Source organism: Centrocercus urophasianus, unplaced genomic scaffold (assembly GCF_019232065.1).
Source record: "Centrocercus urophasianus isolate 14NV4802_14NV808 unplaced genomic scaffold, USGS_Curo_1.0 seq_11, whole genome shotgun sequence".
Lineage (NCBI taxonomy): Eukaryota > Metazoa > Chordata > Aves > Galliformes > Phasianidae > Centrocercus > Centrocercus urophasianus.
Genome location: NW_024884253.1, coordinates 14,926,859 through 14,939,042, shown reverse-complemented (window position 1 = coordinate 14,939,042; position 12,184 = coordinate 14,926,859). Strand labels below are relative to the sequence as shown.

Genomic DNA, 12,184 nt, shown 5'->3' with positions numbered 1-12,184 from the left:
GTTCAATTTCCCCATAAGATAGCAGAAAAAGGTGTGTGTGGAGCTGAACACTTCTATAAATATCACTCACAAGAGCAACCAAGTGAGTGAGTGTGGACGAAAGTGATACATTTCTGTGCCAAAAATTGATCAAACAAAGAGACTAAAAATTATCAGCTGTTCACAGTGCATGCATTGGAAGCTTCCTATGAAAGTCTCTGGGCCACGTGCACCAATGTCTTTTAAAAAGTTCTAGCTATGTTTGTATTCACTGTACAGTCCAATTGAACAAAAATTCATATTCAGTCTTTAATTCTACCTAAAGATGGAAGCATATCTATGGAAGCATAGAAAAAATATTTAGTGAGGTAACATCTACAGTAAGTAATAAAATTGATCTGTATCTCAATAGTAATATGGAGATATAGTAAAATTCCAGGTTGGAAATACAGATCATTAATCCATTTATAACTGTGTTGTTCTTTTTCCCCTCCTAATTTTACTGTTTCACTCCAGCACTAAAACCACAGCATATGCATGTACCTTCCAACTCCAACTGCTCTTATTCATCAATTGACTACATTCCCTCACTGCCAAATCTGTAATCTCCTGTTTTAGAAATATTTGGATTCTCTTCTATGCTCTCATTCCATTGAGACAATCTCCCTTTTCTCCAAACGCATTTCTAAGATTTAAAATAAAAACCTAAGTTATGTACATCACTGATTTTTTTTTATCAGATCAAAATGTTGTTAAACAATTTAAAAGAAACTAACACTAAAAGTAAGTTGAATGTCTTCTGAACAGATCAAAGATAGTTCACACTTTCTAGTTTCATATATAATAAACTATCTCCTATTGATAAATACAGCGCCAGATTTTTTTAGTCCTCAAGTAAAATGAAAAAAAAAAACAAAACAACCCACTGAATTATGGTTAAAATATATAGTTAAGTGTGAACTTAAGTATTCTCTATTTTTCTGATCGTTTCATTGACTGTAACACTTGCATTACATCTAAATACTAGGCTTAGGAAAAGCCAAGTTTGAGATATTTGATTGCAAGAAGATCTGTAGTATGATTTATTCCAATAAGCCTAATTAAAACAGACTTCATAAAATGAATACTTGATTTCATGGCGAAGTACTCAGCCTGCCTGAAATTTATGCTGTCAACATGAATAAATATAGATGACAACTGAGTTTATGCTTGAGAACAAGCTTAGGAAATGTTCCACTGACAGTAGTTAATGAGATAACATAGCTGTAGTAAGTTAAATGTAAACATTCAGCTTTTTGCTGAACTTGTTTCACTTATTTTGTCTTTGCATAATAATGCACAAAAACTCAGAAATTTGAAGAGGAAACTTTTAGAGAATGTAAAAAAATATTATGATACAAAGAAGGAGAAGAGGCCTTTGTAAGGCCTTTATAAGGGGTTTAGCATGGTACCCTACAACATCCTTCTCCCCAAACTGTAAAGATACAGATTTGATGTGTGGACTGTTTGATGGATGAAGACTGGTTGCAGCATCAAATTCAGAGAGTAGAGGTTCATGGTCAGTATCTGGATGGAGATCTGTGACAATTGGTGTCCTCCAGGAGTTGGTGCTGTATCTTTGCATCCAAAGAAGCATGGCCAGCAGATTGGGGGAGGTGATCCTGCCCCTCTGCTCTGTGCTGGTGAGACCTCACCTGGAGTACCGTGTCCAGATGTGGAATCATCAGTACAGGACAGATACAGACCTGTTGGAGTGCATCCAGAGGAGGGTGACAAAAATTATCTAAATGATGGAACACCTCTTCTACGAGGAGAAGCTGACAGAGCTGGGGCTTTTCAGCCTGAAGAAGAGAAAGCTCTGAGGTGACCTGACAGCAGTCTTTCAGGGGAAACTAAACTAAACTAAACTAAACTAAACTAAACTAAACTAAAGGGGAACTACAGGAAAGAAGGGGACAGACTATTTAGTAGATTCTCTTGTGATAAAACAAGGGGAAATGGTTTCAAGCTTAAAGAGAGTAGATTTAAGATACAATAAAAAAGTCTTTTACAGAGAGGGTGGTGAGGCACTGGAACAGGTTGGATGCCCCATTTCTGCAGACTTTCAAGGTGAGGCTGGATCAGGTCCTGGGCAAGGCTGTGGGTGTCTCTGTTTATTGAGGGGGAATGGATTAGAAGACCTTTAAATGTCCATTCCATCTCAAAGGATTCTATGATTCTAAGAGAAAGAATTGAATATAAAATATTTGACATGGACAGAAAGACCAAGCATATATATATATTTATATGTACACGTAAATAATAAAAAAAAATGAATAAGCCTCAATTCTCAGAAACAAGTAATAATTGATTTCAAAATTATTTCAACATACAGCAGATAAAAGGAATGTGAACATGAGCAAACTTTTGGAGCACATTTACAGAATACATTTACCTAATTAGGAAGATAGTGAGAATATTTTCAAGTATTAAATACACTGAAGGTAAAATTTAAAATATGTTGATGAGAAATGTACAATAACATAATACATGATCACTAAAAATTTCTTCCTGAAAAGTTTCTGCCATGTAAAATGAACAGAACAAGGACCTAGTTTTCTAATACATCTAAATCTAATAATGATTTTAGATATTTAATTTCTCCTTACAATTTTGGAAGGCGTCTTTTTTAAAAGAATCTCTTTTACTTATTTTTCTCCCTAATGCATTGCTGTAAAAGATTTTGTTGGAATGACTGAAATTTGTCAGATAATCTGTCATTCTAGCACTTTCATTTTCTGCAGTATTTCTGTCATTGTGGATTAGAAAAAAATTAACAAGTATAATGTGTAAGATTCAAAATCTGCTTAACTTTAGCCCAAGTTATGATTGTACTGAAGTTTTAGTCTGTTATTAAATCTAGACTGACATTTTTAAAGCCCGTCCTTTTAAGAAAAAATCAGGAATCTAAATTGACACTTTCTCACTCCACATTATGTAAAATAAGCAAATAACATGAACAAGGTTTAACCAAAGTCCAGAAAACAAAATTTTTGCTATCACTGGTAAAAGACTTCTGGATTTATACTGAGCTAACAATGAGCGTCTTTCATCTACTGCTTTCTCCCTCAGAATAATCGCATTTTTTAACATACTTTTATAGACTCACAGAATTATAGAATCAAAGAATCATTAAGGTTGGAAAAGACTTCTAAGATCATTTAGTGCAACTGTTCGTCTACCATCAATCTTGCCCTCTAAACCATGTCTGTAAGTAATGCATCTACCCTTTCTTTAAACACTACAAAGTATGGTGAATCCATCACTTCCTCGGTCACCTTGTCTCAGCATCTGATCACTCTTTCTAAGAACAAATTCTTCCCAATAACCAGTCTGAACCTCCTCTGGTGCAACTCCTATTGCTGTTACCCAGGAGAAGAGACTGACCCTTTCAAAGAGTTACAGAGAGCTATGAGGTCTCATCTCAGCCTCCTCATAAGTCTCATGTTCTAGACCCTTCACCACATTTGTTGCCCTTTTCTGGACAGACTCAAGGGCCTCGATGCCTTTTCTATAGTGAGAGGCCCAGAACTGAACACAGTACTCAAGGTGAAGCCTTATCAGTGCTGAGTATTGGGGAATGATCACTTCCCTGCCACTTTGGATACTCTATTTCTGGTGCAAGCCAGGATGTTGTTAGCTTCTTGGCCACATGGACACACTACTGGCTCATGTTAAGCCAAGTGCTGACCAACCAACACTCTCAGATCCTTTTCCTCCATGCAGCTTTCCAGCCACTCTGACCCAAGCCTGTATCATCGCATGGGGCTATTTTGATTAAAGTACAGGACTTGGCACTTGGGCTGATTGAATTTCATTCAATTGGCCTCAGTCCATTCATCCAGGTTACCTGAATCTCTCTGAAAGACCTTCCTACTCTCGGGCACATCAGCACCTCCTTCCAACTTGATGTCATCTGCAAACTTACTGAGTATATGCTTAATCTCTTATCCAAAACATCAGTAAAGATATTTAATTTACTTTATGTAAAGAACTGTATAGAATATAGTAAATATTGGTATTTACATTGAACACTGTGTCATTACTTGCTGTAGTCATTATAAAAAACCTTCTAATTGGTAATCTTCATTCATTGTTGTTCAAAAATATCAACAACATTTTTTACTTCAGGGAAACATAACAAAAAGTTATGCTATTTAAGAGTAATACAAGGCAAACACTGTTATGTTCAAGACTTACACATAATGTTAACCTCACTCAAAACTAAAACTCTTAACTGGTGATTATGTATGTAAAAGCTACATATATGTGGACTACTCAATATTTGCTAAGAAGAATTTGATGTAACTTGTAAAACAATCTCATTTTGTTTTAAGAAGTTAAGTAATGTTCCTCTAATCAGCGTTATCCACATTTTTCTACTTATACCCAAAACTATAAACATATCTGAATGTTGTTTCAGATAACATTTAAATCTTTTATCTATCAATTATTTCAGAAACTCTCTAATTAGCTTTAAGCCTGAGTTTCATTGCAGTATGAAAGAGATAATCATGTCTAATGAAAGCATGGAAAGAACAGTATTTTCTGGATACTGCTGGAATGTGTGTAAACTTATCTATAATAAACAGGACTGGCACTGTAGTTTGCCCATGGCGAGTTTTAGACTTTTCAGAGTTTATTGATTTCAGCATTGCACTAGTGAAGGGTAGGAACTATTTCCAACATTCATGTTTTGAAATAAATATAGTGTTATTACTGATACCTTGATCAATTTAGATTTTCTTTGCATTGTCTTTTCTGACATAAGTCTGTTGCACCATCCATCAAGAGGCATTCCTGCTTATGTCTGTACTTAGTTTGTAGTTTAAAACAAGTAAAGAGTTCTTTACTATAGTTTTCACTCTTATAATACATCTTTAATATTATACAGTGTTTATATGCATAGGAGAAAGTTAAATATATATGCATTAATTAAATAAAAGCAAATCACGCATGCACTGAAACATTTTACTGGACCAGCATGGATCTACCCAGAACTTTAAAACTCAGTTTATACTTAGGCATCTTTATCAGTCGCAGCCTGGAACAGTTTTCATGCTATGCTAATATACCATGCAATTGTATTTACAGTTTCAGAAAATTTCCAATGTTAGCATTTTTAAAATTTAAAAAAATCTTTTATTTCAGCTATTCCAGATGTAGTCTCTGACTAAAGAGGGACTTATTTTGTTTTTATTAGAACTGGAATTTATACAGATAAAATAACTCAGACTCTTAAATTTTTTGAGAGAAAGGCAAGCAAGACTAAGATGCACATTTCCATAGATATGGAGCTACTGTAGAGAGTCCTACAAAAGAAGTTGTTAGAGGATTAAGGAACTGGAGCACATCAGGAACAGCTAATAGACCTGATGCTGCTTAGCCTGAAGAAAGTTCAGAAGGAATGGTGTAACAAAAGTGGAGTTAGACTAATTCAGTTCATTGTCCAGTGACAGGAAAAGAAGTAATGACACAAACTGAAACAAACACAGGAAGTCCTGTCTAAACAGAGGAAAACATTTTTTCACCATGAACATGATTGAGTATTGGAACAGGTCACCTAAAGAGGCTGTGGAGTTCTGCTTCTCAAAGATATTAAAAACTCATCCAGACTATTGCATGCCTGTGCTTGAGCAGTGGGGCTGGAAAAGACGACCTTTGGAGGTCCTTTCAAATTTCAGCCATTCTGTGACTGCAAACCTGCTGACTTCACTGCTTGAGTGCAGTGAAACATTAAAATAAGTTGTCCACAGAAGCAGATGTCTCTTACCTGAAAGAGCTCAAAATTAGTTTGGACAAGGCCTTAAGTAATCTCATCCAGGGAAAGATTTCGTGTCAGGGTGGTTGATTTAGATCATGGTCATTTAACCTTTTGGCTAGCCTGGGCTGCATTGAGTGAAGAGAAATTCTCTTGGAATGCATATAATTACATAACATACTTAATGCATATTTTATTTTTATTTTTTACTAAAACAGAAAAAGTTGTCATCAAAAACAAAAAAACTAACGGGATATTTGACCTTGTTTTTGTGAAATTAGTGCATCAGTGTCTGGTTTTATTGAAGTGTTTTCAATTTTTAGTGAGTTCTTAAGGTGTTCCGTACAGATTTTTTATCTAATTATACTAATTATGTGCTTCATCCTTGAAAATAATTGTTCACAGTGCACATAGTGCCTAAAAAAAATGACATGAATAAGGAGTAATTGTGAAGCATGGTGAAGCAAGGAGTACTTTCTCTGGTAAAATAGGTCTCATAAAGTCTGGTTAAGAACATGATCAGATTTTTGAATTGAATTTGTGATTGCAACTGTATACATTCCATGTGAAAATTTACAGGTAATGTACTTATGTCAACTGAAATTGGAGTCACAAATATGCGAAGAAGTTGATGATTTTTTCAGAAATCTTGATATCTACTCTTAAATTCCTTCATCAAAACAGGAAGCAAAACTGCATACTTTTCATTGTACGCAGGATTGTGTTTAGCCAAGGTATCAAAGTGCATGAAATTATTTGCTGTAACTTGAGCTTGTCAAATTCAGGTTTCATTTTAAACTCTCTTATGTTTTGAAACAAAGCACAGATAAGTTGATTTTCATCTTGAAGACCCATGTTTAACATGAGCAGGCAAATCCACTGAAAATGCTAAATCTGTGAGTTATTTTTCATCTTCATATTCTGGCACAAATTTTCCTTTTGATTCCATAAATGAGTCGATTTTATCTTGCAAATCCTAAAATCTTTTTAGCACTTTACCCCGACCTAGCCACTTCATTTACGTCAAAAAAGTAAATGATATCCCCATAATCAGCATTCAAACTTTTAAAGAACTTCTGGAATTAGTGATGACTCTATATCTTGGACTTTGTGAAATTTGATGATGAATTCTAAAGCTTTCACTTGTAGATTTTCTTGCTGTACAATGATGAGATATTTCATAAAATATGAGTTGCTAGCATCAATTGCATTGTCTTTTCTTAATTTTTTAAGTCCCTTTTCTTTACCGGTAATCACTGGGGTGCTACAGCCACACATGCATGTATGTTGGTTGAAATATTATTGTTGATCACCACTGCATCTTTCTTGCGCAGTCTCATAAGCACAAGTAGCATGTAATACACTCAGGTTTCAACTCAACTGAGATTCTTTGGCAGATGCGAGAGGCAGAATGGCTGGGAGGACACAGACACATCCGTCTAAGAATTTAAGTTTTAAATATCTTCAAGTCATTAATATCTTAACACTGGAGCCACCTGAGATTTTCTAGATGGTACTTATCAGCTTGTGAGCTTAAAATTCTGCTTCTACCATTGGAAGAATGTATAAACATTCAACGTATTACCTTTGAACTATGAAAAATTTTCAGAAGCTGAAAATACACAATATCACCTGAGAGGCAGAACACCATTGCTCTCTACATCATCTTTTAAGACATTCTGACAGATTTTAATGATCTATGAGGGCTGCTCCAAAAGTAACACCTCTTCTTTCAATATATTGATCCATGATGTCAGAGGTGGATGTTGGTGGTATGGTAGCAGAGATTGAACTTTACCAATATATATTCCAATATATTTTGTTGCCATTTGACATTTGACAGACTCTGACAAAATGGCATCTGACATGGAAATGTGTATCAAGGTGAATTCCTCTATTGCACCCACTAACATTCATAAACACTTCCTGGAAAATTTGTAGAGACCTAACAGAGGTGATGGATGATACATTTCAGCAGTAGTGACAGTGATGAAGAAAAGCCATGGTGCAGATTTTTATGAGTGCAGCATGCAGGCTTTTGTTATGCACTGGAAAAAGTGCATAGTTAATGGTGAGAACTATATTGAAAAATAGTGCTTTGTAGCTGAGAATTTTTTCTCTATTAAATAGTTTTATTGTACTTTTTCTATCTGTTGTAATTTCCATGGAAATAAATACGAGACTACTTTTTGAGCCACCTACATATTACACAGTCAAATGCTAATAGATTGCTTTGGATTGGACGATACCTTAAGGGTCACTGAGTTCCAACCTCCTTGCCATGGGCAGACTTGCCACCCACTAAATCAGGCTGCTCAGGGTCCCATCTAACCTGCCCTGGAACAACACCAGTGGTGATGCATATTTAGCTTCTTTGAGCAAACTGTTTCTGTGCCTCGTCATCCTCTGAATAAAGAATTTTTTCCTAACATCTAACCCAAATTTCCCTTCTTAAGGAAATTGCTAGACAAATCTAACAGTATAGATAAATGGTTTCTGAAATGGAAGCAAATTTTCACTGAGTTCTCTACCCCAGCCATAGATGGGTAGGCCTTTGAGGTCTCCATTCATGTTCTGTGAAGTAGATGTCGACATATGACAGAAATTAGGAGGCAGAATGTATTCTTATAGCAGCAAAAACACACACTGAGAGTCTTTTTTAAAATATTACAGTCTTACTGCTAATTTATTTTTATTACTTTTAAACAACTCTATTAATCTCAAATCAGATGAAGTCATATGCCAAGAAAGAGAGTATAGCCATTGCTGCCAGGTGCCTAGATCTTAAAACTAAGGAGAGCAAGCATTGTAAGTCAGCTTTGTTGCTTTACTTTGAATCATCTACCATTATTAGAGCTCCTTGTGCTTTGATTTAAACTGTAGGTATGAAGTGTATGGGATTTCAATACAATGGCTCAGACAGTGAAAAAATTATATATTTTTATAATTCTCCTTCAGTAAGTGAGTGCATCAACTTCAGGGACATCTCACATAGTCTAAGGAAGAAATCAATGAAAACAGTGTTGCCTGCAATTTAGCTCTACTGACACTAACATACTATTTACGGAAACATTAAACAGTATGTTCCATACTATTTGGTAATTGCTTTTTTACATTTACATTTTAGAAATGTATGCAATGCACCAAATATTGCAAATAGATTGAGAAACTGAGCAACCAAATCATGTTAGTAACAAATGTCATGATCGTAGATGTTTCTGTGGTGGATTATTTTTATTTTTTAAAACAAAGACAGAGATTTAAACTTACCTTATTAATATTGACAGCTGTGATGACCCACACACACTGAGCATTGCTGTCATACTGGAATGGAAAATTGGGTGATGTGAAAGTACCACCAGGACCCTGAAGATTGGATCCACAAGTTTTAACTGCAAAAAGAAATTTAATCTTTTAATTAACATTTGAAATGCATGCAGCAACTTAATAATACAAGCTCTAATGTAATTGAGACAAAAAGGATTAAAATATCATTGAGCACAAGTAGAACCAGTACAAAACAATACAATGACTCATACTTATTCTAGCACAACAAAGACACTTGCTTTTGTGTCCAATCTTTTCTTTAAAAAAAAAACAAAAACAAAAACAAAAACAAACTAATAGGCTCTTAGAGTGAAATAAGAGAAATTGTTCTGCCTATTTAAAAAAAGAAAACAAAAACCACTTAGATTTGAATTTTTAAGAAGAATTTAAGAAGCTTATGCTGTTGTGTACACTAAGAATTGATAAATAGAACACAAAGATTACTCTCATTTATTTGTTGTTGTTTATACATTGGTTTATGAAAATGTCAGCCTTTCTCCTGGAAATTTTAAAGAAAATATATAAAAGTCTTAATCAAAATAATGCTATCTAATTTTAAAGATTACACATGACATTTAGTTACAAACTGAAATCTGTATATTTACAGTAGCACATCATTAAAAAAAGAAAGCAAACAAATTAAAAAAAAAAAACAACCACCAAGACCAAGAGCATTATTCATTCTATATTGCGTCTAACATCGCAAATAACTCAAAGGACAGAAATGGTGTAATTTTTACCACAGAATCATACTGGTTTGTCCTTTTTCTCCATTAACCACCAGAAAGAATTTTGTTCAGAATGAAAGCACACAGCTAACTACTCCCTAAGGGGGAGGGGGGAAGGGGGGAGGAAATAAAAAAAAGACTAACAAAGACACTTAATCTCATTTTTTGTCTAGACTTCATTTCTACTAGTATACAGATATTACACTCCTGCATGTAACATTTGCAGCCAGATGAAAATCTAGTAAAGTTGACCCTGTTTAAAGAATTATCATAGAATGATCATGTGGAATCACATAATCATAGAATTATTTGAGTTGGAAAGGATCTTTAAGAAAAAATGTATCTGAATACATTTGAATTATGTATGTATCATTTTTTTTTCACCGTTCAAATTTGCACACAAATACTTAGAATATAAAAAAAAAAAAAATCCTTAAATAACAGGAAAACAATATTGACAATGGATTACTGCGACTTTCTTTCCCTTCATATACTAAACAATTTAAAATACCTTCAGGCAGTAGAAAAAATGAAGATTACTAGAGAAGATAATCCAGTGTGGTAAAGCACATAATTTCTTCATTATTTCAACTCAGCCCATACTACATCTACCCTTGAATCATCTATCCTGGAAAAGACCTTCCTGATCTCAAGTTCAACCATCAACCTTTTGCATAGTTGAATTACCACTTCCCTGGACGGCTCATTCCAATGCTTGATCACACTTCCCATGGAGGAATTCTCCCTAATGTCCAAACTAAACATCCCCTTGGACAAACTAAGAATGTTTCCTCATTTCCTTTCACTTGTCACCTGAGAAAAGAGACAGACACGCTCCTCACTGCAACCTCCTTTCTAGTGTTAGATTGTGATAAGTTCTCCCTCCACCCATCTTTTCTCCAGACAAAACAACCCCAGTCCCTCAGTTGCTCCTCATAACCTTTTCTTTCCTTAAGCAGTAACAGTATAGTCTGAAATAAAAATAAATAAGTAATCACAAATCGAAAATATTTGATTTCGTGAACTCTGGCTAAGGAACAAATGATCAAAATTAATCTTATTTCACTTGAAAATACAAATACAATCATAAGAAGCTATAAAGATGATGTCATCACTTAAATTTATTTACAACTCAGGGAAGCTTTTGATATCGTAGAATCATAGAATCCTCACGAGTTGGAAGGGACTTTTAAAAGGTCATTTAATCCAACTCTCCTTCAATGATCAGGGCCATCTACAGCTAGATCAAGTTGCCCAGAGCCCCATCCCGCCTGACCTTGAATGAGTCCAGGAATGGGGTATCCACCATCTCCCTGGGCAACCTGTTCCAGTGACTCACTATCTTTACTGTAAAAATGTTTTTCTTACATCCAAACTAAATCTTCTCTCTTTAAGCTTGAAACGATTTTCCCCTTGTTGTACCACAACAGATCCTGCTAAAGTGTCCTTTTCTTATAGCCTCCCTTTAGGTACTGAAAGGCTGCTCTCAGGTCTCTCTGGAGCCTTCTCTTCTCCAGGCTTGTAAGACCCAGCTCTCTCACCCTGTTCAGGGGAGGTGTTCCAAACCTTAGAACTTTTCTATGGTCCTCTTCTGCACTAACTCTGACAGATCCATGTCTCTCCTCTACTGAAGCAACTATATCTGTACATAGCACTCCAGGTGTCATCTCACGAGCACAGAGAAGAAAGGCACGATCACCTCCTTAAATCTGATGACCATGCTTCTTTGGACACAGCCCAGGATACTGTTGGCTTTCCAGGCTGTGAGGGCACACTGCTGGCTCATGTCCAGCTTACCATCCACCAGTACCCACAAGTTATTTTCAGCAGGGCTATGTTCCATCCTGACATCTCTGAGCTTGTACAGATAACAGGAGTTGCCACAATCCAGGTGCAAGACCTTGCATTTGGATTTATTGAATCTCACTGATTTCACTCGGGCTCACTTCTTGAGCCTGTCTAGACCTCTTTGAATGGCATCTCATCCCTCAGGTAAGTTGATTGCACAACACAGCTTGATGTCTTACATAAGATTGCTGAACATGCACTTGATCCTACTGTCAATGTCTTTGATAAAGAGAACATGAATAGCAACATACAGTAAGTAAATATTATGGGCTGATACTGAATTTTTTTTGAGTTAAAAGGAGATAAAGTGTAGTTCTAAAATTTTAATGACTATAGGATTATTTGATTGATTTCATTGCATTTTTCAGATGACTGAGGAACAGATCCAATTGATGTTTTTTGGTGCATATCATACTACTTTCTGCCCAGTAACACCTATAGTGAAACTAATGCTCTGCTACACTACAGAAATATAATAACATGTTTACATTTTTTTTCTTTA

The 12,184-nt window shown here is 35.3% G+C and overlaps 1 protein-coding gene across 3 annotated transcripts in view; it reads right to left on the bottom strand.

The window, feature by feature from the left end:
- CSMD3 (CUB and Sushi multiple domains 3) overlaps positions 1-12,184 on the bottom strand; it is a 525,852-nt gene that overhangs the window by 257,084 nt on the left and 256,584 nt on the right. For all 3 annotated transcript variants that reach the window (XM_042839423.1, XM_042839431.1, XM_042839438.1), the window contains one exon: positions 9,050-9,171. In XM_042839423.1, the coding sequence (XP_042695357.1) occupies positions 9,050-9,171 (122 nt within the window). The remainder of the gene's footprint in view (positions 1-9,049; positions 9,172-12,184) is intronic.